The following is a 25873-nucleotide window of genomic DNA, read 5'->3' on the forward strand; positions in this document are numbered from 1 at the left end:
CGACTAGGAGAAGCGAATGGGCTGCATCGAATGCACGAGTGTGCATCGCTGTAAACTGGAAAGAATAAGCACAGTAAAAAAGACACTTTCATAAACTGTATGAAAGACACGCTGCGTTATCCCCGCTATCCTGAGCTGCATGTTTAACGTGCTGACGAGAAAAGTAATCCTTATACACACATGAGTCTTCCTCTGGGGCGGCTTCCCTCTCATGAAGGCGTGGGGCAGGCCGTTCTCAGGCCGACCTTCCCCGTCGCTGGCTTCGTCGTAGCTTTCAAACTCGCTGGAGCTCCAGCCGTTGTCGAGGGAGCTGTTGCAGCCGCCCTCCTCGCCGAGCTCCACATCGTCGTAGATCATCTCATCTGGATCTGTACGAATGAGAGCGACTCGCAGTGATACTCAGAAATACTACAGTCTGGCTATGACCTTAAATGAACTTGAAGTTTCATGATGCAAACGAACACGTGAGAAGTCCCAAGCTTCACTGAATGCAACACTCATCTCATCAAAATATCTAATTAGCATTGATTAGTGACATTAAAGTCAATAAACAAGTCAAACAGGAGTTTTTGAGCCTAAATAAAGTCAAACGGTGACTTTTAAACGAGAAGAAAGAAGCGAAAGTGGACGGGATCAAAAACAGGAAGCTTGAAACTGAATGTGTGGAATGAGAAAAATAAAGTATAGTTCACAAACCTGTGTTGGAGTCGGAGTTTTCTCTGGGCACATCATCATAAATCACCTCATGTGGATCTGAAAAGACACATGCACGGTTTTTACACACCACGTAACCGATCCAGTAACGCGACAGCCAGGATGCGATGCAGGGAGAGAGCTAGAAGACAGGCAAACGCAAGGCTGTGCTTCCTCAAACGAACGGGGAAGGAAGTCTCCGGGAATCCAGTTGTGTCATAAGAACATTTTAAAAAGATGAGAGCACCCTGCGGGCATGTCGTGACTGCGCAGAAGCAAACGCAGAGAGATGACACCGCAGCAGCACCGCGGTAACTTTGACCTTACTCGGAATTGTTTCCTTACTTTCCATCCATGCGGTGTTGGCAGGATCTGCTGCCCATTTTGCCAAAGCATCCTCTTCTCTGATAGGTGGATACTCTTCACTGAAAACACTTGGAGAACACATAAAAACACATTTTCAATGTAACATGTCCCCGACGTTGCTGTCGATGCACTCTGTGATGAGCACAAACGGCTCGCATGTGACTCACCTGTCAGCTGAGGCGTTCCCAGTCCCAACCAGCATCACTGCAGGGAAAATGAACTGTGGTGTGAATCCTGCAGGAATTATTTTCCCCAATCAAACATTCCAAACAGCACATCACAGAACTGCAAAGCTTTTCCACACGTGCCACCAGGGGTCACTGATAATTCCACGGATAATTTAACCTGGATATGTTTTAGAGTAAATGTGCTTCCACAAAACTTCATCTAACATATGTGTCTAATTGAAATTCCTTCTGCGTGCTTCTGTTTTCCTTGGAAGATGTCATAACTTCAGCAAAAGGCCCGTACTGTGTGCATTCATCAAAAAACTGCACAAATGAATATCATGGTTGCACTCTCTGGCTTTGTAACATCTAAAAAGCACAAGTATTTCAACATGGTGTGACCTTGTTTAGATAATTACAGTGTAATTAGGCTCCTGGGACTGCCAGGCCACAAGCTTGGGCTCAGTTACTGCAAGATTTTAGGGAAACCGGAAAATCCTTACAGCCAGCACGGATCTTTGGGGAGCGCTAAATTTAGACCCTACTTCCTTGTGGCAAGGCTTTAGGAAAAACAAGAGAAAGAAGAAAGGCCGGGGGGATCGCAGCAGCCGGGACCGCGTTTACGTGTCATAGCTGTGCATCCGTGAGTGAGAGCAGGGAAAAAGGGATTAAAAAACAACTTCACTGCTAGGGAAGATTCAGTTATGGATATAATTTGATAAACATTTGCTTTAACTCGGAAGCATTCGCTCTTAATTTAGCAGCGTTTATTAAAGTCTCCTCCGGGTTTCCCCTGGTGCTCGTTTCATTTACCATCTTCATCCACGGAGAGGTGTCGAATGATGACAGGTGTGGTGTAAGCTGGGGTGATGAGCGGTACTCCAGAGGGGGTCGCATAGCCACACGGGACAGGCACCGAGTATCCCGAAGCGATGCCAGCAGGGCTGCCGGGAGGATCCTGGCCGTCTGCCTCTCGTTCTTTGGGCTCCGTGGGCGAGGGGGTGGGAGAGGCGGGTCTGTGCTGCTGGTCAAGCTGCTGCTGCTGGAAGGAAGTGATGTCAATCACAGAGTAGGGGTTGACTTTGCCCTGGGAGGAGGAACCGGGGGCGACGTGTGGAGCACGAGCGTCGCTGACAGATACTTTCTGGCCTTCACTGACTGCTGAAGGAAAGATCATACAGTTAGCTGACAGTTACAAATATAGTTACAAATATAGTTACATTTAGACAAAGATGGCCTCAAATTATTATATTTATTTGCCTATATAAACTCGACTACTGCACACATTAGAAATGAGCATTAAAAACCTTTTAATGAATGAAATCTTACTTTTTCATAGCTGTCTGATTATTTTGGTGTCTCTCAGTTGTTCATATAAACATTATTCATTATTTAAATACTCTGTTAGACCCATTTCTCCTTCAGAACTGCCTTAAATCTTCAACAAACTGCTGGAAACATTCCTCAGAGATTCATGGCCACCACATCCTAAAGGTGCTCTGCTGGATTGAGATCTGGTGACTGTGGAGTCCGTTTGAGTACGGCGAACTCATCGTCATGTTCAAGAAACCAGTTTGAGACGATCTGAGCTTTGAGACGTGATGTGGTCTCTGTGCTCACAAAGGCACAGCCATGATCTACACTCCGGTAAGATGTGGTGTTCAGACGATGCTCGTTTGGCACGACGGGGCCCAAAGTGTGCCGAGAAAATTTCCCCCCAGCCGCTCATAGAAGGCAGGATGGATCCATGCTTTCATTAGATTTCCTGTTCTGAAAGTCACATCAGAACAGGAAATCTTTTATTGGTGAGCCTGTGTGAACGGTGGCCTCAGTTTCCTGTCCTTAGCTGACAGGAGAGCCACCCGGTGTGGCCTTCTGTAGCCCATCTGCTTCGACGTTTGACGTGTTGCTGTTTCAGAGGTGCTCTTCTGCATACCTCAGGTATAATCAGTAGTTATTTGTGGTTACCGCTGCCTTCCTATCAGCTCGAGGCAGCCTGGCCAATCTCCTCTGACCTCTGGAATCAACAAGGCTTTTTCTCCACTTACAGAGGAGCAGCTGAGGCTCAGGAGGAAGAGCTATGAAGGGTTGGTGCTTTGATCCATAGTTCCTGCATCGGTTAGATTAAAAGGTAAGAAAGCACTTTGAGCACTCAGACTATGAAAGTCCCATGTTTCCATTTAACTGCTGCTCACTGGACATTTGCTATTTTGCATCTCTGTTGTGGGAAAATTCCAGTCCAACCTGAAACAGCTTAGATGTTCACACTGGGGACACGTTTCTAAAATCTTGACTGCTGCTGTGATTTGGTGCTACTTTTATGCAGCTTTGGTTAAAGCTGCAGTGGTATTGTGCAGCAGTGAGCAGTGCTGAAAGTATGAAAACCTGAATGGGGGAACATCACGTAGCGTCTACGCTAGAAGACTTCTGCATGTATGTGGATCTTGCATCTCTCACGAGTGCAAACGATGCTCAAACGGTGAAGTGTAGTGCAGTGGGAACATCTCATCATATTTCAGAATGACTGAGAATAAACAGAGCCCAGCCAGACCGCTGCTGCTGCTGTCGTGCCCTTCAGTGATAAAAGCCAGAACATCTCCAGCTACAGGCAGCCAGATATACAAGGTGTCACCAGAGAGACAGACTGCCCCACTTTACGATCTCACTCGCGCTGGAGCTGAAGGGGCGTGAGCAGAGCCAGATAGGGTACGCACAACATGACAGGGCAATGCAGAGAACCTTTGTCACTGCCAAAAAACAAAACACACACTCGAGGCATTGTTTGCACTTAACTGATTTCCAAACACAACTTTAGTTGGAAGGACTCTCTGTCCTAAGGAAAGGCCAGCACTTCTGGACTGCATACCTGTTGCTGCAGGACGTGTCTCCGTGTCATCATCCAGAGGAGGGAGCGGAGGCGGAGGCAAATCATTCTCCCTGTCATCAGTCCCCTCAGCAGCAGATGTCCCTTCAGCTTCTGAAGCTGCGCCACCTGCTGTGGCAACTGTTCCATCTGCTGATGATGGAGCTGCGGAGGAAGGCACCGGGGGGTCCGCAGTGGGGAAGAGGTCCGAGCGTTGGCTGTTCACAGTGCTGTCCTTGTTCTGATCCCTACTGACGGGGAGCGCGGGCGGCGGGCAGGCAGCCTCGGGGATGTCGTCAAAATCGAAGGGTTCCCCCTCATCTTCATCTGCAAAAGAGATGTCACCTGCCAACACTGGACAGGTTCCAGATGTGCCAGGTGTTGGATTTTAGTTAGATTTAGAGAATAATAGCTATTGCTTTATTATCTTATCATGTAGTGCAAAACTCTGAGGTGACAGACACACTAATTATGAGTTTACCACAATCAGCTAAACACTTTTTGACTGCATGATAATAGTAACGATACTTAAAGCGCTGCTTTAACATCTGTAGCATCATGGGTGGTGCTGCAGCTCTGGAAAAAGAGGCTGAGGACACAGACACAGATGCGCTCTGGGTGGCATTTGAAATCTGCAGGACTGAGCCACATACAGACTTCTAATTAAGGATGGGCTTGACTTTATTGCACAAGCGTCGGCATTGGGGACTGGCACCGAAGCAGCACATGCACTGGTTTTACAGCAAAAACAAACTGGGGGGTTCCAACGCACAGCTAGCATTCAAAGGCATTCACATCAGAGCGCTCAGCTGACAGGAGACAGGAAGGGAACTACAAATATCTTTCCAGTTTCCACACTGCAATTAGGCCAGCAGGAAAGAGAGCTGTTACTCCCTTCAGCGAGGGCTACAGCCTGAGTTTGTGCATTATTCCTGGTTTAGGAATGCTCAGCCTTCATTAGCAGGCTTCAGCTCCAACATGGATACAGACAGTTTGTGGGATTGCAGTAAAAAAAAAAAAAACCAAGAGTATTTTTATTTCAGAAGTCAGTGCTGGTGGAGATATGAGGTAATACTATAAATAGGCTTTACAGAGCTTGTATGGGGCTCTGCTTCTATCAGAGCCAACATCGTGAAGGGTTTCTGAGAATCATATTTTCTCCCACTATCACAGTTTCTCTCAAATACCACAGATTCTTTGTGATCACTCACACGTCTCGTCACAGCCAGCACGGCTCCGTTCACTCTCAGTGTAGAGTTTGATTTTCTGTCTCATATCCCGAACGGGGTCCCAAAGAAAACAGAGCACGGTCTCCTGTGTGACACGGTGAGGCCCCCCGACAGCACCAGAGGCCGAAATAGCTCAGCTGGGTGCGCGTTAGACTGAAGATCGAAAGGTCACTGGTTCGATCCCACCGCCACAGTTTTTATTCTTTGCTGTCATGTTTGAAGTCCCAACATTTACACATACTTCTTTGATCATTGTATAGTTACTGCTTACACACAGTCACCATCTAATTAACCACATTCACCTCCAGGCTAGTGGCCAGCTAACGGGCTGAACCCTAACTTTGGTGCACACAGCTGTGAATCAGGCTCTGACAGGTAGTCGTTCCACCTCCTCAGTGTGAGAGAGAACAGCCTGTGATTAATGTTCCCGCTCAACTTTGTCAACCCGTGTCCATCTCCACCCACGGCTCATGAAAACAGAAGTGCAAAGAACAAGCATGGGAACAGAGATGCTATCTGCCCGTTTCCATCGGTGGAGCTGAACGCTGTGGGACGCCGTGATAAAGCACGGACAGCCTTTGGAAACACTGGGATGTAGGATGCACGATCACATGCTAAAAACTGCAGTAATCGGCACTTTGGTGAAACACTCGACAGTGTCACAACAGAGTTCGTTTGATTGGATTTTGCCAGAGCAATAATCACAGATGGCCATTCAATAGTACATCTGTAACTGTGGGCCGAGGAGGTCATTGATAGCTGGCTCGGTGAGTGGCTGTGCATGTCAGAACAGCTTACTTACAGACTGTGCACACACACGATTATCATCTAACGTCTACTTTCAGCTCTTAAAGGGAAATAAAATCTCCACTTTGAAGAGTTTCTTTCAACTTTGTAGTGTTATAAAAATATAAGACTACAAAGTTGAGATATATATATATATTAGGGGTGCAACGATACACAAAATTCACAGTTCGGTTCGATACTTTGGTGTCACGGTTCGATATTTTTTCGATACAAAAAAAATGTTCATGCCTTTTTAATTTGTCATTTATTAAATTTTCACGGCACATTCCGCACCACATCTCTGTGCGTTCATCATTTGTTTGAAGCCAGCTCACCTCCTGCAACTACTTTTCCGAGAATACGCGCTTCTTTTGTGGTTCGGACTCCTGACATTTCTTTGGAGGTGGAGGAACATCACAGTAATTGCTTAAAGGAGCTTCTTCGACATCTTTAAGAGTTCTAAACAAATGTCTGTCCTCCTCCTGAAAATCTTATGTATGCAAACACGCGTTGCAACTTCTTATCTTGTGCGCGTTTTTTATTTTGACAGCGAATGCGCACCTGCGGACCACTTATGTGCAGCCCTGGTTATTTAGCTCGTCATATTGCAGCCACAGAAATTCTTTTGTCCATGAAACCATAAAGCTGCACTTTCTTTTTGCCTTATAGTCTGATTTGTCATAACTTCTCCGTTTTGTGGTAAGCTTTTCTTTGGCTGTCACTTCTTCACCCTGACCTGTCTTATTTGGCTCAGCAGAACTGAAACATATATCCTGCTGCTTTTACACACGCACTCACATAAGCTCAGCGATTCTCTGCGCGATCAACCTCTCACATGTTTAAGCTTGCTGCGGGAGATTTCACTTGTCATGTTTGCGTAGTAAGCTAACGATTAATAAGACTATGTCAGAGGAATTGGTGTACAAATTCAAACGCGATTTCAATATGTCACATATTGACAGTGGCTCACCGATGCCAATGACATAATTACCCAGCTACATTTCCGAAAGAATGCAAAAGCATTGACATATATTTTTTCCTTCCTACGATAGGCCGACGGGCAGGGCAGAGATAGATTTTGGTAGCCCGACTGGAAAAATCGCTAGCCCCGGGACGTCGGGCTAGCGATTTTGCGAGCCCTGTATCTGATTGAGGAATCACTCATCTTTGGAAAAGAGAGTTTATTACAGAGAAATGTCTCTTTCCAAAATAAAAGCTATACTATCCGCTATTCTCAACACAGACAGCATCGTCAGAAGGAAAGTTGATAAAATAAATTAAAAATTTTGTATTGTTCCATACATATGCATGCATATATATATATATATATATATATATATATGCAAATGTGGCAAGGAGGCGAGCTGTTCACGCTGACAATATGGATGTTGTTCTGAGGACCCCTCAGCTCCATAACGGTCTGCTTAAATGACTCACTGCTTCTGTTTCGCCTCAGCAACAAATCGAGCGAGCGGCCAGCTGGAGACGAAGGATTTCTCTGGCCTGCGTCTACCCCGGAGGCTTTGTGTGCCCCTGTGCGCGCTGCTGCATCAGTATTCTGCCTCATACTGAAGCACATTGTCTGCTATTCACAGTAGCGCAGCACATTTTACTCTCCTTACTCCCTCATTCCTCCGCCCACGCACGCTACAGCGGTGGATGAGCGGAGGAGAGGAATCTGCGCTGTTGACTCGAGCTGCACAGCTTCATCAACCTCTGAGAAAATCATCTAACCTTACGATGACCTGCAGAAGTGATCAGCTGACCAACACCTGCAACCTCTGTGAAACAAAGTTTCCTCATTTTGGTTAAAGTGGACGTTTTTGTTCATTTTCTGTCATACGTATACACATTTATAAACTATGACAGCTGTGGAATTTTTTAATGACCCCTGTGAGCCAAACTCTTCTTTTTCCTCGTTGGATTTGGATGATGTCAGAGAGAAAGGATATCCTTTATATAGAAGCTCCACCCACCTGCCTTTCAAACCATCTTCTTACAGAATAGAGTAGCATGTCTATTGTCATTGTACATGTACAACGAAAGAAAAGAGCAAAACAAGACGGTGGTCTTTCAGGACGAGGCGCTAATAGGAAGTGGATGATTCTTCAACTCAGCTCTCTTCCTCAGTGTGTCTATTGTCCTGTCCCTCATCTCCCCTCCCCTCACCCAGTTGCAGCAGATAGCCCCGCCCCTCCATGAGCCTGTTAAAATGGAGTTTTTTCTTCCCACAGTCACCGAATGCTTGCTCATAGGGAGTTTTGATTGCTCAGGTTTTGTAGGGCCTGTTGTTGTGATTTGGCACTATGTACATAGAATTGAACTGACCAACTGAGCTAACCGGCCCATGAAAACAACACTTTCCACCATGTTTACCAGTTTAAGCATCGAGGAAGCGGACACATGCAAATCACATATGAAGTACGAGGATTTGTTGACTTTACTTTCAGGAGGTGGGGGAGGAAAGTCTTCCATGTCCATGCTTACTGCTCTTCTCCTGCTAAAGCTCTTCAGACATCAGCACGCAGAGGCTCAGTTACACCAACGCACATTCCTACAGGAGAAAAGGACAAATGTCGTTACAGTCAGTTCAAGGAGGCTCATACAACAGAAAAAAAGAGACCGAGTTTGGCATTTCTAGGTCAGCATATGTGAGCCAGTCGGTCCACAAAAGACCAACCACTTGTTATTCAATGTTACTTAAAGCGGCAGACAGCAGCGTGGCTGTGTTGTCACGGTCTGCTACCTTTTGTATCAACATCTGATTCTGAACCAAAGCGAATTCAGACAAATGAAGAGTGAGAGAAAACAAAGGAAACACTTGTAGAGCTCCCAGGGAGAGCTGATGCTGGCGTGTGTTTACGTGTGCCCGGCATTGTCATATGCTAATGCTGCGTGTGTGTGTGTGTGTGTGTGTGTGTGATGCCATGGTATGCACAGCCTGTGCTACAATTGTAATGGACACATCACACCCTGCTGCGTGTCCACGAGGAAAACAGAAGCTGTGGAGCTTTGCAGCTAAAGCAAAGTTCATGCAAAGCAGGATTCAGCTTAGATTTGAACTCATTTCTTTGGTTTCAAATACATTCAGAATGCATTACACGAGCAGACTATCAAAAACTCACTTTAACGCTCCAGGATGTGAAATATGTGCTGCTGTAAATTAAAACCCAGGCAGGTTATCATGCAGAGGCACAGGTCAGTGTTGCACTTCTGTCTCAAACAGCAATTATCAGCCACACATTTTGGTCCTTATTAGCATGCTGAGGCAGGAGACCTTTGGACCTGCATGAACATAAGAGGCGTTACATTCCTGAGCAGCACAGGGTTCCTGTCTGATGTGCAGCTTTTATCCAGAGGTGACAGTTTCTGTCAAACAAAGCTGAGCTATTTACTGGACATCTTCAGCTCACTACTGTGCACAAGGACAGATGACAGTGTGGTGACATCATGCTGTGGCATAAAGCAGGCATTGTAGCGCTGTGTGTGCACCATTCTCTATCCATGCAATCTCCACAGCCAGCGTAGCTTCACAGCAATCTGCTTCTGACTAAGACAAACGTGCAGCAGAACAGAAAACAAGAAGGATAACTCATTCTGAGTCTCAAAGCTTGTTTTGTCTAGAAATAATGTGAAATCCTCTCGCGTTGTCCTCCACTCTGTTCACTGGGCACAAGGCCAGGAGAGAGGATCTGTCTGCTACGGCTAACAGTGCTAACACAGACAGGTAGGCTGCACTGAGCCTGAGGAGGCCCTAGCTTCATAATAGAGTACAAAGAGACAGGCAGATGCAGCTGCAGCATTAACATATCTTACATCTGTCCATCTTCAGGCTCTACTGTGCTGAAGAACAGTGATATATAATGTTTGTGTTTGATCTTTTTTTAATTATCATGGTATGAAATATTTTTCTTAGACTGAATAAAATCATATTAGCAATTGTCACTCATGTAGGGCTGCCACAATTTTTTGATAGTCGATTATTTTTGCGATTAGTCGACTAATCACATCATCATCCATTGGACGTAAAACGAACAGCTTATTGCACCAGCAGCACCTGCTCTTATATAACTATCATTAGCTTACAGCTTTAAGTGTTTAAGGTCTGTGCTAACTAAAAATAAAGACAAGATGATAGTTTATTAAATTTTAATGAAATTTGCAGATTGTTTCGGTGAAGTTTAATAAACTCCTTGCTATCTAAAATATAACAGGACACCGGAGTAAATTCTCAAGCATCTCACACTTCTGATAATCAGCTGTCTGCTTGACATTTATTCAGCTGTGTAAAAACTTTAATCTCAGCCAAACCGATTTACTCAGGAACAAATAAAATACTAAAAAAAAAGCCAAACAATAACATTTTTAAGTTACGGTATCTAAGTGACTTATATATGTTTAACCTGAGTAGCGAAAGACGGCGGTGGGTTTGAAGCCAGGAGTCCGGTGTTCTCACAGCGCTAGTGACCTAGCCCCCGGATAGCTATCGAGCTAGTGAGTAACAGACGTCTCCGAAAACGTCGGAGCGCTTTTGAAAATATGTGGTGTCCTGATAAACTGAGCAGATATTTGAGGTTTATACAGCTACATTCTCGCTAGAAAATATGTTAAACGTTTATTTTGTGACCCAGAAAGAGTAATGTTAAAACTAACTAGCTGCCGCTATTGGTGGAAACTGAGCTGGGCTGCGCTATGAATTCTGGGACAGAGCTACTTCTTCTTCTGGGTTTAACGGCAGCTGGCATCCTTGTACATGCAGTGCTGCCATCTTCTGTTTCAGTCCGTTATTACACTCTTAAATCCTACTACTTATTCCTGTGTCTTTTGGGATCTTACAAAGCTTCAAACGACGCGTCGACTATTAAATCAGTCGTCGACGATTTTGATAGTCGACGTAATCGTGACTAGTCGACTAATCGTGGCAGCCCTACACTCATGTAATCTCAGTGAAAATTAAAAATAAGAACAATCCAGTGTGATCAAACTGAAAACAACTAAAACTCTGAATCTTTATTTTTATTCCAGGGGCTTCGTACTTGGGTTTCCTTCCTAGTTTTGTGAGTCAGCTGTAACTGCTGTGAGCAGGTAACTACACGACAAACACGCTCGTAACTCGGCTGACACGTTTTAAAGCGAGGAACTGTCAGCCGAAGCCAAACAGAAGCTTCAAAGCGTGACTCATCTCTCCCGTTAAAAGCATTGTTTGAGGTTTAGGAAAGCAGGAAAAGGATGGAAGGGAGAGGAAAGGGACTGAAACGTGTTCTTCTTCCTCCAAAGGCACTAAAGAGAAAAGTGGTTAAAAAAAAAAAACTTGTTACTGAAACAGTTTCGTTTCTCATGTTTCTGTTTATTTGTAATATGTGTGAGTGAAGCTGATCTTCTGTCGGTCAGCCTGCAGATTCCTGCATTCCTCCCTGCTCCTGTAATTACTCCCACTTTGGTCCTTCTGCTTTCTTTTGGAGGAAAACTAAACACATTTCCAAATTACACCCTGCGCTGCTTGCGGTGTAGCGTGACTTCAAATGTGGTCTTCACCAAACAAGCACATGTCTCACCCGTGAAGATGACCTGTAGCACAAACACAACATGACATCTGCAGCTTTGGTCACCAGCTTTGGACTGAGCCACACGAGCTGAGTGTGCGTATCTCACAAACCCTCGCTGAGAGGCCAAATACAGTCACAGTAATTCATTTTTAATTGTACCGCTAATCTATTTGGTGTTTAATTAAAAGGCAGTGCATTGCTGGCTTATCTCAGAGCCGTGATTTAAGGCAGAGTGGAAGACAGCAGAAAAGGTAAAATCCTCTCCACAGTTGATGATACACTCGGCTGAGCGTGTCATTACATGCTGGGGCGGCTGAGCAATGCTGCGCAGACAGGAAAACAGTCATATGGCTTACAGCGTAATGCAGACAATTTGCTCACCTGTGTGCTCCTAATAACCTGCACATGCTACATAACAAACAGCACGTATGTTGCACACAGCAGGAGGCCGAGTGCAGAGGATTAGCTGTGACCTGTGTGTAGTGAGACAGAAACACCACAGCTGTCTTTGTCTTGATCTTAATTTTAAAATTACATTTCTATTAAATCGTGTTTCAAACATGTGAAACTCTTATAATCTTATTAACTGAAGCCACACCCAACCTGTGTCCATAGATGAGGCAGGGTTTCTTATCATGCACTAATCATCTACAGAAATCAAAGAATGACTGACTTGCATTTAAGCATGTAAGCTTTTAAACACAGATTTATTATAAAAAAGCCACTAACCCAAACACAGAGACCAATCAAAAATATGCGACGCTGAGAGCTCGGCAAGAGGTTTGCAGCCGAGTCTTCTAGTGCCCACTTAAAGACAAGTGGCATTCCACACACAGGCTGAAAGTCATAAACAAAGCCTCAGGGGGGGCGGGTGCTGGGAGAGACAGGCGCTACGGGTGTCTGAGCTTTGCTCTGCAGCTCTGGGCAGAGCATCCTTCTGTTCAGATTACTGAACACAAGATCCCAGGCCTGCAAAGAGAGGCCCAGCAGTCTTAACAAAGTACTCGAAGATGTTTGTGAGGACGTTCAGGGCGCTGCAGCTCTTCATGATCAGAATTCAAGAGTAACAGCAGAGTTAAAAGGATGCTTCTGCTTCTCACATAGGTCACCCTCATTAACACACTTTCAACACAGCTTACTTATACTTTGAACCACACGGTAAAAAATAAAGCGATGAGCATCCAGTAGAGCACCGGGGCTCACACAGTATGTGGGCCTCAACAACACCACCCACTCCAACCACAAACTCGGAGTCCTGACTGCTGGCAAGTTGAAAGCTCAGATCAGATCTGGGACCGAAGGAAATTCACAGGCACATATATCACTACCACAGTAAAGCAAGCAGTCCTCCCTACTGCTCACATGGCCCACCGTTTACTCCTCTCCAATGAATACAACCTCTCCTCACAGCAGTGCAGGATAAAACCCACACAGAACACAAGAAGATAAGTCTGGTCCCCGTCAGCTACTACTTATAATTATAATGCAGCGGCGGTCGATTGTAGGGAGTACACTTCGATAATCAGATGCATGGGGCCGCAGGACTTTGATCTGATTACAGACGTGATTTATTGGGCTTGCCATAATGATGCATCACCCCACCATACAGTATGTATGAAGCGGTCTTTTGCAGGCAGATTCTGTTTTTAATAATACAAACAGCAAACACTGACATGACTCTGCCAGCCTGGGAATCACTCAGCAAAATAAAAGACTGCATTATGTTTCAAACGTGGTGTCCATTTGAAGACAGAGACCGTAAAGTCTTGGCTGTCACTCGTAACTGGTCTCCACCCACCCAGCGAGCCACACCAAAGCTCCGAGAAGCCAACATGTCACCAGAAACACACTATTTAGTGAGCGGTGATGAGCAGCCACTCTAAGGCGTTTTTGTTAACTGGCTGGATTTCAGCTCTGAAGGAATTTTAATGTGAATAGAGCAGCTCAATCAGATTACAATAAAATGACCACAGGAAACCATGCCACTCCTGATCATCAGTGGGCTATGCATGGACTTGAAAAGGGTGGAAACAGTTCCCAAAGCCAAGAATATGAGTGACTCTTAGCTTTACTCATCCCTGGGCAGAGTCCTGAGCTACAGCTCATCTCACAGAGCACGGTGCTATCGCACAAAGGAAGGTAAAGCTCCCTAACAAGCCAGCGCTGTGTCAGTTTCTCTCGTCCACCTGCACGAGAGCAGCGGCCTTTCTTTCCCAGCTGTTGGCGAGCTATGCTGCTAATCCACGTCCCGTCTCGGTGGATGTTTGGCCGAGTTGTGGGTGGACAGTGACTCCATTAACTGCCTTTCGAAAAATGAATGGTATGCTCCTCTGCACGACCATTGTGTGCTCTGGCACCCCCGAGCTCAGTCACGGTAAACAGTAGCTGCTATTGGCAAAGCGGCGCTACAGGCTGCCCTGTCACAGTTACTTAACTAATTCCTGGTATTTCTCCATTAAAACGCACCTGTGTTCACAGACTGCTCCGAGCACAAGTGAGGACACTGAAGTCTGTGCTCTGTGTTCTCATGTTTGTGGCAAAGCTGGCTGTGATCTACAAAAGCATCTTCATAAAGGATTCTACGTGATGTACACGACATTAAGTGACAGCAGGCAGTTTAAGCACAGTAAAAACAGCCCACACTGGTGGAGCTATTAAGCATCTGTATTTACAGGCAGGCCTCTCCAGTTATTTGCCAATCAAATTACCAGCGGAGACTCTTGTGTGCAAGCATGTGCATGTGTGAGCCTTTCTTCCACCTCACCCTCGTCCTGGCTGAATGAACTGGACATGCACGACACTGGACAATACAAGCAGTGATCAAAGCATTCTTTGTATTTCTAACCATCATTGGAGATCTACCAAACCTCGGAGGGTTCCTTGAGGAACTTGACTTTTGTAGTGCAGATAGGCACCTACTAAACCTACCAAAGGCCAAACAGATGAATTAAACTGAGGTTTCACAGCCTGCTCAGACCAATCTTCCACTTGGCTGAAGCTGTGCAGGGCTTTGGCTGAGGAATGCTATGCATGACTACTTGGATCTGCAGCTCTGATTTATCCAGTTATGAATGATTTTTCGGAGTGTCAACTCCACGGGTGGTGCAGTGTTTTCAGTCCACATTTTTGTGTTCATAAAGCTGTTTGTTATCAGTTCTCTCAACCTCATCAAATCAGTCCTAAAACAGCAGTAAGATCAAAGTAAGAAGAAGAAACGTATGAAAATCTTACACGGCAGCTCAGAAACTTGGTGAATTCTTAAACAAACACAGAGGAGAGTTTGTTGATGTAATTCTTGTTCTTAAAGCAGATCGTTTCCGGATTAGGGTGCACAAATTGGCATAAATGCGCATAAAAGGCGCATTAGTGACTGTGTTATTGCAGGTATCTGACAGGGTTTGGGATCTTCTCCGTGGAAACTGACACGCCACGTTATAGCCAACATCTTCCAACACAGTTTCTGCTTCAGGCTGACATCACTGCTCACTTCACCTCACAGTTATCGGGACACATTTGTCAGGGTTATTCAGAACTTTGTAAAAAACCTACAAATGACCTCAACTTACCGTTCTGTGACGTGCTCCCAGGTGAATGACGTAATCCTTTCACAGCAAGCGTTAAACGCAAAACACTTCAGACTCCCGCACAACTTCAAACCTATCAAAACATCCACTTCTCGTCCTTTTTACTTCTCTCCCTTCGGTGCAAGCTGACTTCATCCATGAAAACCCTCTCACCCCCCGTCTCAGACGCTGATTGGCCGCCACAGCGCCACTAAGGGCTCTGATTGGCTGCGTAGAACGCCAATCAAACCTCCGCCGTCTTCTCCGGATTTTATGGGAAAGAAGTTCGAGCAAAGCGGACACGTGACGTGTGAGGTGGCTCCCCCCTCACAGCTGTCCGGAGATGATGTTGAAGGAAGTTTTTAGCTTATCCGTTAAAACCTGAACCGAAAACAACGAAGGAGGGATTTTTGTCCCCGGGAGGCACCGATGTCCACGCTGATGAAGAGGCTGGACTGCTGCTTCACGCGTGATTTACAGGAGCAGACACATAAAGTTAGAATAACGAACTCTGAGCCTTTAACGCTGAAACTTTCACTTTTTTTTTTAAGGACACAATGTTTTTAAGCATTTTTTTTTTATAGATCCTTAAAAAATCTTGAGTAATTTCTCGTTTCTCTGACGGAGCTTTTTTTTTCATGTCTTCACTTTAAAATGAAGTATCGCAATAAGCAAAGTGACTCTTCAGACTGTAACAGATCTGTGTACGAGACAAACCTGCTGCAGCCCTGTGCTGCTGTTCAGGGGGAAATCATCCTTAAATATGCAAGAATGTGCTGACGGTTTATGGCAATGTTGAAAAAGAAATCAATTGAAAACTGGAGGTAATTATTCCCATTGCGCCACCTACAGGCAGATCCTCTGTTGCACATCTTACAGTCTAAGCTAAGCCCACCTCTTTCATTCTCCTCCCCCCTCAGCTCACACTGAGCTTCCCACCCGAAATGTAAGAGGGGGAAGGAACAGCCCTACAATAAAATCAGACATCCTCCCCTTTGAGCAAACATGTTGAATGGCTGCCAGTTAAATGTCACAGCTGCAGCATCTGCCTATCAATTTTGTTTAAAGCCTACATTACAGGTCCTTCAGTGCAACGTCACCCTCTGCTCTCCAGACCTGTGTGAACATGCCCCACTTACATGAATTTCTGGGTCACATGCAGGAGCATGGTGACAGGAGACAAAACAGAAGAAAGAGACACAATAACCAAGGAAACACTTTATTTTGAAACTCGGTAGTTTAAATGAATGCACAGTCCAACATAGATAACACAGAAGCTGTTAGTATATGGCACTGAATCAACAGGACATCTGTCCCACGGTAGTTCCCTAATTTCACAATCTAAATCTAACATGATCAGATTTATTTAAAGTGAGATCAGAGCTACAGCTAAAACAACATTTCACTCTTTACGAAGATGAAATTACTGAAGGTGTGAAAAGCAGAAAAGTTTTAATCTATTGGACTGAGGCTTCGAAGCGTTTTCCACTTTATTTAACACACAGGCAGGAAAACATCTAACGAGGGCTTCACTTATTTGCTGGGCAGCTTTTGTGCAGGCCGAGCCAAAAGGTGTTAATGTGCACGCTGTAGAAAGAAAATTACAACTATGTGCACAATTAAAATGTCTTAAAAAATTACTGAATATAACACATAATTCTGTTTCCCATGTACAATAACAACACAGGGCTATTCTGTTAATGAGAACTAAAAGCAGAGCTGTTAAAGTGGGATATTGTGGAGAAGTTGAACATTTGCAGCGAAAGACAAATAAAACCTTTCCTATGGTTTAAATACAGGAACACACACAATCGCCATTAGTATGTTTTTATAAAAATCCCACACACATAAAATAAAACTCAGTGGATTTTAGAATACACCATAAATAAAGATGGGCTGCAGGGCTGCACCAGTTTAAACCACAGTTATCAGGGTCAGAGGTTTGCTTAGTGTAAGCACTAGTTCAGTATTTTTTCAGCACAGTTAAGCCTTTGTGAAGCGGACTGCTGTGACTTAGTGTAACTCTGCCATGATACATGCTTGTTTCTCTGCTGATGCAGTCCAAACACACCAATCTGATCAACACTTAGTATCTAATAACGTCAATGAGTAAACCTATGAGAGGTCATCCTCAAACATGATCCAGTTTTACCCCACTCAGGCAGCAGAGCTGTGTAACAAAGGGTCCACTCTGGAGTTCACAGTGCTTTGATTTAGAGACACTTCATGCTCACCTCAAACTTCCCTAAACAGACGGAGCAAATTTCACTGTCAATATGTACACAATAGAAACAGCTGTTGGCCGACAACATCTACTCCCAACTCATATTTAAGTCCAGTTTAATTCTGGTCTTTATCTCAAAGCAGATTTTGCTTATTAAAGCTTTTGTTGATCTTAAACTTACTGATTTTTAATGCAGGAGCTGCTCTCATACATATTTTATACTGAAAAAAAGTAATTTATTACTTTAAAAGTGGATACTTGCAACACTTGTTAAAAGGTGTGAAATCGCACCATTGCCAACTCTTTGCTGCATCGATAATACTTGTGTGTATAATGAACCACAAAGTCCTGTTATGAGCCTGGAAAAACCCAGACAGTAATACCAGAGTCCTGAAATAAAACGAAATCGAAATAAAAGCTGTGCAGTGAAAGATTCTGTTTCACACTCTGTTGTGATCATATGTAAACCTTTGTCAGGAGCAAAGTCTCTTTATGCCCTTTTTCCACTAGCACCTACACAACTCAATTACTTAGTTTAAAGGGTTTCCATTAGGTGAGTTTGTGAGGAGCTGAGTCACACCAAAAATGTGACATTGGGAGACTTCATGCCACCGATTGGCCAGGGAGTGATGTCACTGGATGAGTCATGAGAGCGACTCCTTCACAAGAATCAAATCTGCCATTTTTCAAACCCAACAACGAAGGAAATGGAGACACAAACTTCTTTTACCTGAAGTCTGACAAGAAAACGCAGACTGGGACTTTCTGCCCACCTTGCTATGATGACCCCGCCCACATTGAGGTACTACACAATTGTAAAAACTGAGTAGAGTTGAGCTGAGGTGGTGCTAGAGGAAAAGATGCGTTACAGAACAAAGGACTAGAGAGCCCAAGGGGCTTAAAAAGAAGTCCCAGTCTAACAAACGTAGAATTTAAAACAAGCATCCATCAAAAGTCAGCTCCCACTCAGTCTCAAATAATAAAATAAAAAGCCATAACTGAAACAGGAAATGACACCGATGATACTCCTTAACTGGCATGAGGTTTTCCAGAAGCCTCAGGCTGACCGTCGGTGGTGCCGTTCAGTGGGATCGCCTTGTTGCCAAAGTTCCAGTCCACAGGATTAAGAAGCTGCATTGTCTTCTTGTGGGTCCATATGGGGTTGAGGATAAGTGTGAGCAAAGTGAGGCCGGTGAAGAAGAGTATTAGCGGGGGCAGGGGCGCATGGGTCCACAGCTCCACCCGGTGGGTCAAGGTTACCCACCACATGTAGTAAGTGAGTACCATTCGACAGTGAAACATGTGAATCATCACCCACTGGTTGGCTTTCCAGAACAGAGTGCATGCCCAGCCAGCCTGTCAGGGGAGACACAATCTGTCAGACACCTTCTCTTTACTTCACATTCATGCAAAATCTGTTCAGTAAACCAGTGAGCAGAAGGAACAGAGAAAACTGTGGTTAGTGCTTCAGGTTTTTGTTGTTTTTAAAAGGGAACTTCCTCTTTCTAAGAACGTTCTGGTACAGTGAACATAATCACAAGGTGCACAAGACCCAGGAGGAAGCAAAACTTACAAGTCAAGCAAAAGGTCAAGCCAGTGAGATGCTACAGAAAGCCGGGCCTGGACTTACCAAAGATTACGTACAAATACAAGTCCGGAGAATGAGATGAAAGGTACGTGCATGTGACACGATCATGCTTACCTTCAGCAGCATCCAGGATATACAGGTGAATGGCGTGCTCATCTCCAGCAGGAGGGTGACCATGGGCAGGAAGTGGCCCAGGGAATCCCACACCACCGCCCCCACGTATCCCGACAGGGCGAAGAAATGGTGCGTGGCCAGTGGGAGGTCGAATGACCAAAATACCACACTGGAGGCGTGAAGTGCAACATTCTCAAATGCAAAAAAGCCCGTGGCTGTGAGCACGTTAAACCATGACCAGTCTTCCTGGCCCCTCACTTTGTCTCTGGTGATTGAGGAGTCTTCAGTGAGGGCCCGGAGACCGGCTACTGTACTCTGGATCCCAAACACTGCCCGGGTGGCAGCAAGGTTCCAAAAAACCTTTTCTTTGGCCAGCAGGGACTTGTAGGTCTGGCACAGAGACACAGACAGGAGGTGACAGAAGAGGAACACTACAGTATAGAAGCAGAAGCCAAGGCCGATGAGCTGGAGGCGATAGTCCCATAAGAAGTACTCTGCACTGGGCTGGGAGAGGCGGCCGGTGTGCTGCTCGGAGGCCATGGCGCTTTACGGAGGATCACCGAACCTGAGCGCGGGGAGGGTCACCTGAAGGTGGAGCTGCTAGGAGCATGGTGTGTGTGGCCCACCTGCAACAGACAGACAACACACCATCCATTAACGCAGCACTGTGCCTGTGAAAACACTCCACGAAGCCGTGGACCTCGGTACACACGGATCATTTTATTTAAACTCTATGTAAGCCTTCAATCTGTGTTCATTTCATCCGCCGGTGACAAACTTTCACTACAGAGTTCTTCGAAAGAAGAGTCAGAGAAAAGTTCGATGTTAACATCGCGACATATCTCACAGAATATTTAAAAATGATTAAATCTAAAGCAGTTTACTTACTAACTAACACAGAAACGTGTAACTTACCGGACAGAAGCGTTTCCAGGGAGTACAGCGTCCCTCTGTAACCGATAGTACCCCCAAACAGGAAAACTCACATCATACGACTCCAATTTGGTCATGTGACATCCACACAGGAAGTCCAGCCTCGCTGTACTTTGCAGACATCCCATTGGTCAGCGCTGATCAGCCGTAGAATCCCATTGGTTGCCTCTTATTTATATTTTCTGTCTGGAAACAGCCTCTTTAATATTAATCACGATTATCTATTATTACGACCGGATTCCTGTAGAAGAAGTCGCAAGATTCACCTGAATAAACCGCTTAACAAATAGTAAGATAAACAAATAAACCCTCACAGTAATAAATAATATAGTCATGTCAATAAAATGCAACTTTCTGCTAAAAAAAAAGAGAGTAATAAACGTGTGCACAGAACTGCATTTTTAACTATTAGAGGTGTGCTACTGGAACATGGCATGTGTGTCTATCTCCGTCCAGCAGAGGGAGCCCTTGCATTGTGAGATTCAAATGAAGTGGCCTCGCTTACATTTTTCGTGGTTTTGTTTTTGAGGAGTTGATGTGCTAAAGCTTTGATTTATTTTATTTCACTGTATTATTAATGTGTTTTATTTTCATTTGTTGCAAGAGCCGTTTAACAAATAGGAGCGGACCTTGTGTTCTACTCTCACTGGACTCTTTCTCAGCTTCCTCTCAGGTTTACTGGGTAAGACAAATTACCCATTGTTGTTTACCTGGCAAAGAGCTCATAGGTCAGAATTCTGCAGGAATGAAAAGCATTAAAAACATGTAATATCCAGCATATCTTTGCCTGACTTCGACCTTTATGGCCATTACAAGGTCTTTGAAACATTTGGACACGGATCATCTGAAGTTTAGAGTACTGATACTGTACCAGTGGTCGCATTCTTGCAGACAGTCAGCCTGCAGATCTGTAGAATTTATGGATGCTGCCATTGCTGTGGTGCATGAAATGCATTACAAGAATATAACCTGCAAATTTTAAAATGTAGCCATGCTGGGATATAGATTATGTCAATGCTGAATATAGAACTCTTTAGTGCCAGAAGCATTATGTGGGTTGCTTTAAAGAATGGTGTTCAAGGGTAAGCTGAACACATGGGCACTGTCGACTCGCATCAAGAAGCACCTGTGTGATGTTGCGTTTTCTCTCCAAAGGCGTGCATGGGGTCAGGTTAATTGCTGGTTCTAAATTGGCTGTAGGTGTGACCGTGAGCTTGAAGGGTTGTCATCCTCTGCGCGCTAGCCCAGCGACAGACTGACAACCTTTCCACGGTGGACCCTGTGACAGCTGGGGTAGGCCTCGGCTCCCCCGTGACCCTGAATTGGATAAGATTGATTTATAGTAAGCTGACGCACGCTGATCGCTTTTGTTAGATGTGAAAAAACAAAAGCCAGTTCATTCAGTTATTCTTTTATATAAATGCCAGTTCTTTGGTGAACCTCCTGACACACTATGAACATCGGAAAGTAAGTGTACCAATTTCTTTGACTGATGATTCAGAGCTACACTTCATCTTTATTTCACTGCTATTTTCGTTAGCGGGCCACAGATCTAAAATGCATGAAATGTCAGGAGCAGTTTGATGAATTCGTTTAGCTCCCCTCCGGTGAGAGAAAATCCCTCCGCTGGAAGTACAGTTACTGTTAGGAAAGGCATCAGAAAGCTGTAATTCTGGCATACCCACTCCAGTGGATTAAATGCAGTGTCATGTATAATGTCTAAGTTTACGTGAATACTTTTGCTGTGATGATCACAACAGCAGCGAGTTACTGTTCAAAGTAAAAAGGACCACAAAGACAAACTTGTCTCAAACTTTTTCTCAAAAAATTTAATTGCAGAATTATTTACACTGAGTGAACTAAGCAATGATCAACGAGTCAAATAGGCAAAATCTCCCAACAGCTCTGAAAGAATGGAGGAAAATGCATATGGTATAATAATAATACAAAATAAATTAACGATAAGGTAACTTGCACTGAAAGAACGCGCCTTGAGAGATGCACGTGTGGCAGACTTAAATAAATACATAACAAATGTACATCAGTGTGACAGTGTCATAATTCTTAAAAACAAGAATAAATAAGCCTACATTCAAAATCAGTTTTTTTTTTTGCATGCCATCATATCAGCTTAGAAAGGAACCATAACAAAGTGAGAATAACAGCAAAACATGAGCAAGTGCAGAAAATAGTTGTTTCAATGAAGCATATATTTTATATTTATATATCTATATATATATTTCTTTACAAATAATGAATATTTGGCATTATATTCATCCTTCCTATAGATATGATATACAAGAGATGAAAATAGTTTTAGCTAAACAACTACCTTTTTTCATTTTGTCTAGTAATTATAGAGTTGTTTCACATTCCAACTTCTAGGAAGTGTTGTATCAGTGTGTTTCTTTCCATGGCACGATTACCAAAAAGTCCCCTTGAAATAGTTCACGTCATGGGTTCTAGAGTTTAAAGCGCATAGACAGTCGTACCAGAAGTGAGGCCACAGAATGTGTAGATACAAGCTCAAACCGCATGTTTGGAGATGGGTCGGCGACGGCAGTCATGGTTTGATTACGTAAAACTAATGTGCAGTAAGAACTTTACAGTTTGCTGGATAAGTCAAAGACATTGCACTTGCAGTTGGCCGCTGCCCTCCTGGCACTGAATACAGCATTGTTGAAATTTTGTACGCTCGGGGTTCACACGAGGTTTCAGCGGGCCACCTAAAGGAAAGCGCTGCAACTGCATCCTCAAAAGAAGACTCCCTTGGCGCTCACAGTATCGGATTCATGCTGCGCGTCATCCAGAAGGATTCAGCGCAGAATAAGCGCTACAGTCGGCTTCGAGGGAATACAAGATCGCTCTGTGAAAAAGAGTTCATGTGAGAATGCGTTTACACCTCAAAAGAAACGGTGTCATCGATGGAAAACGATTTTCACTGGGAGACAAAACCCAGCCGTCAGAGCAGCGAGGTTTGTCTCTGGGGGGATGAGGGAGGGATGATTTCTGCACAGTTCTTATCTCTAAATGCATCTGTAAATTTACTCACACTCGTCTCCTTATTGCCCTTTTCCATCTCTCCTGGTTCCTTCAAGGTCCGACTAGAAAAAAAGGCCTCCTGGCAAATTATGCGATGCGTCTTAAAGGTGCAAATGAAATGCTTGAAACTGAATCAGGTGGCGGTTATACTACGTTTTTCACGGCCCTGCTCGAGATACGTAAGGGAGAAACTCCTCAGTCGTTTCAGCCTCAGCCCAGCAGAAACATGTAGTGCTGATGCTTAAGTTCTACAGTGCAGGCCACAATTCAGCAATACATTTATCAACACAAGCTTTGAAGGGCCTTAGAGGCAGTTTGCTTGATCTCACCAAGGACCCAAAATCTTACATAAGCTGCTTTGCTTAGTCAAAGAGAGGCTAAAAATGACCCGGCGCAGCAGCGAGCGATCCTCACATGAACAGCCTTCCAGCTACAGAACAGCACACAGCACCAGCAGTTTGGGCCTCAGCGCCGAGCTCTCGTCTCCTCTAAGCCAGCATATGTCAACCCGAGTCTGTCTCTCTGCCGTCTGTCTGCCACTGTGGCAACAGCAGGGGAACGTCCCCGCTCCGCCAACTGCCTGGCATCGCACACCCAGACGCTTTCCAGATACCCACTGTCTCACTATTAAAGCTCCCTGCCTCTGCAATGAAAAACCCAACAGAATTCGAGCTCGCCGTGTTTTCTTGTTTCATTATTGAAACGCTGTCACTCCATCGCAGACTTTGGTTACCTGGTCATTCTGTAATGTGTTGTCTGAGGTTTGCTACAAGAAGTTTGGCAGATGAGGAATGTGTCATACATGGTAGCTTGAAAACAAGTGTGAATCCCACGTATGCTCGGAGTTTGTCTTCAAGGATGCGTATGGTTCAAAAAATGCTGCGTTTACTCAAAAGTACAATTCGCAGGAGCAAAAAGTAAATCAAGGTATCTAAAATACAATTTATCAAACAGCTGATGGCACGGCGATGGCGTGTAGATCTGTGTGGGGGTGCGGCGGGCGATGGAGGTCAGGCCACAGCTGGGTAGTAATAGGAAAATGACGCGCAGACCTTAGATTGACTTAGAGTCAGCATTGTGCTACAAAAACAAGATCCACGCTCACACATCAGCAACAGACACACACACACACTATTCAAATCCAGGGACTTTGTTTTTTTACTGCTATCATATGATTCATATCCCTGAACCCACCCATAATGAAGCCAGGCACTCGGGCACAATTAGTCATAAAAATAGATTTTTAAAGTGATGTACCGTTCAGTGGACAGCGCATTATTTCGACTTGATTATTTGTCTAGTACTGTACTGATTAAATAAAAAGCAGCACCATTTAGTGGGTTGATTATCCCAAAGGTTTTACTAATAGACTTCAGTCTTTAGGTCAATGATTTGACAGCGACATCAGCAACACAGTGGAGCGAACGTCGAAATCACCGGCACCAAAGTTTCATAATTAAGCAGCAGAATTTTAGCGTTTTGCTCAGAATGAATTTATGAGGAACACAATCACGGACCAGGATTGGATCAAACCAGCTATTCCTTCACTGATTACAATAGTTTTACTGGTGTGTATTGCGCCCGTACAGATTGACAGCAAACTATTTTGAGTCGTGGACCCCTGGAGGTCCCCGAACCACACTTTGAAAACCCCAGACCTCTGTAACAGTTGCATATATAGATGTAGGTGATCTTTAGCACTACTTAAAATTGGCATCGGTGTGCACAGCCCGTTCTTTCTGTTCAGCAGGGCTCTTGCAGAGTTTTAGCTATTTGAGACTTGCTGCTTGCATCCCTCTGGAAAAGCCTTTGCCCCAATTTCATTTCATTATTCCCCATCTTTTCCTAAAGGGTGTCAGCCACAGGGAGACTTCAAACTACACTGAACTTTTCAAGAAATGGGAAAAATTACAAAGTACTTCATAGATTAAAGAAGCGCGTATGCAGATATTTTGTTTATGTTTTGACATTTTTCTCTCCATCACTCCTCATTAACTGTGGCTGAGGGTGCAACTTGAAAGGGCCTGACAGAAGCATGGTGGATGAAAAGACGGCCGTGCGGCGTAGAGTGTGTGCGCGATCAAAATGACTGCATGTGTGCAACAAATCCAGAGGAGTCAAGAGCAAAAGAAAGGGCGGAAAACAGTGGAGACGCAGTGGGGAAACACGATGAATATTCATCCCACTCACAATTCAAAAATACAACAGTACTATTGTGAACTGGGGTATGTACATTTCCCTTGGAAATACAGAGAACTGTAATAAGTGCATAAGTGCATTTGTCTACACATTTCAATCTAAGGAGTTACAGACACTTTCATACTGGTTTCTACTGCATTGACATGATGAACGTGTTGGCACAAGACTTGCATGTTTTCAGCTTCAAGTAAATGTCGATATCTGAAAGTTGGCAACGTGAGATATATAGGAAAGATGTTTGAAATGTGCGCGTTGATGAGCTGATGTCATTCTTCCACCAATCCAGCCCATGAAGAATGTTTGACTACAACCAGATTGGGTAGAAAGCTGCATTTTTCAACACTGACCAGTCCAGAGCTTATTTAGGGCTGCCTGAATAACCTTGGATGTGTAACCAGTGCCACATGCACACAGTTGAGGTATTTCAAGCATTGGCACTTTGCAAAGACTTGAACTTACAACAATTTAGTGATACTTAGCTTCTTATTCCCCAAAAGAAAAGAAATCATAAGGTAATTTTCAAATGATCAAAAAGTATCGAAGGGCTACTAACTTTAACC

The 25873-nt window shown here is 44.4% G+C and overlaps 2 protein-coding genes across 2 annotated transcripts in view; both read right to left on the bottom strand.

Annotated features, from left to right (window-relative positions):
* arhgef10 (Rho guanine nucleotide exchange factor (GEF) 10) overlaps positions 1–15383 on the bottom strand; it is a 44230-nt gene extending 28847 nt beyond the window's left edge. Inside the window, exons 1-8 of the mRNA XM_085342593.1 lie at positions 15217–15383; positions 8549–8658; positions 4093–4443; positions 2040–2387; positions 1227–1263; positions 1039–1127; positions 697–753; positions 181–368 (exon numbers count right to left, since the gene is read on the bottom strand). Of these exons, the coding sequence (XP_085198719.1) occupies positions 181–368; positions 697–753; positions 1039–1127; positions 1227–1263; positions 2040–2387; positions 4093–4443; positions 8549–8585 (1107 nt within the window). The 5' untranslated portion in view covers positions 8586–8658; positions 15217–15383. The remainder of the gene's footprint in view (positions 1–180; positions 369–696; positions 754–1038; positions 1128–1226; positions 1264–2039; positions 2388–4092; positions 4444–8548; positions 8659–15216) is intronic.
* A 2355-nt stretch (positions 15384–17738) lies between these two features.
* On the bottom strand, positions 17739–20105 carry cln8 (CLN8 transmembrane ER and ERGIC protein). The gene is made up of 3 exons (XM_085343239.1): positions 20055–20105; positions 19140–19765; positions 17739–18793 (listed from the first exon to the last, which is right to left on the bottom strand). Exons 2-3 carry the CDS (start codon positions 19677–19679, stop codon positions 18467–18469), a joined length of 867 nt encoding a protein of 288 aa, XP_085199365.1. The 5' UTR covers positions 19680–19765; positions 20055–20105; the 3' UTR covers positions 17739–18466.
* Between the last annotated feature and the right edge of the window lie 5768 nt (positions 20106–25873).

Source organism: Diplotaxodon limnothrissa, linkage group LG19 (assembly GCF_057381915.1).
Source record: "Diplotaxodon limnothrissa isolate DT_005_m linkage group LG19, D_limnothrissa_male_GT1.1, whole genome shotgun sequence".
NCBI lineage: Eukaryota > Metazoa > Chordata > Actinopteri > Cichliformes > Cichlidae > Diplotaxodon > Diplotaxodon limnothrissa.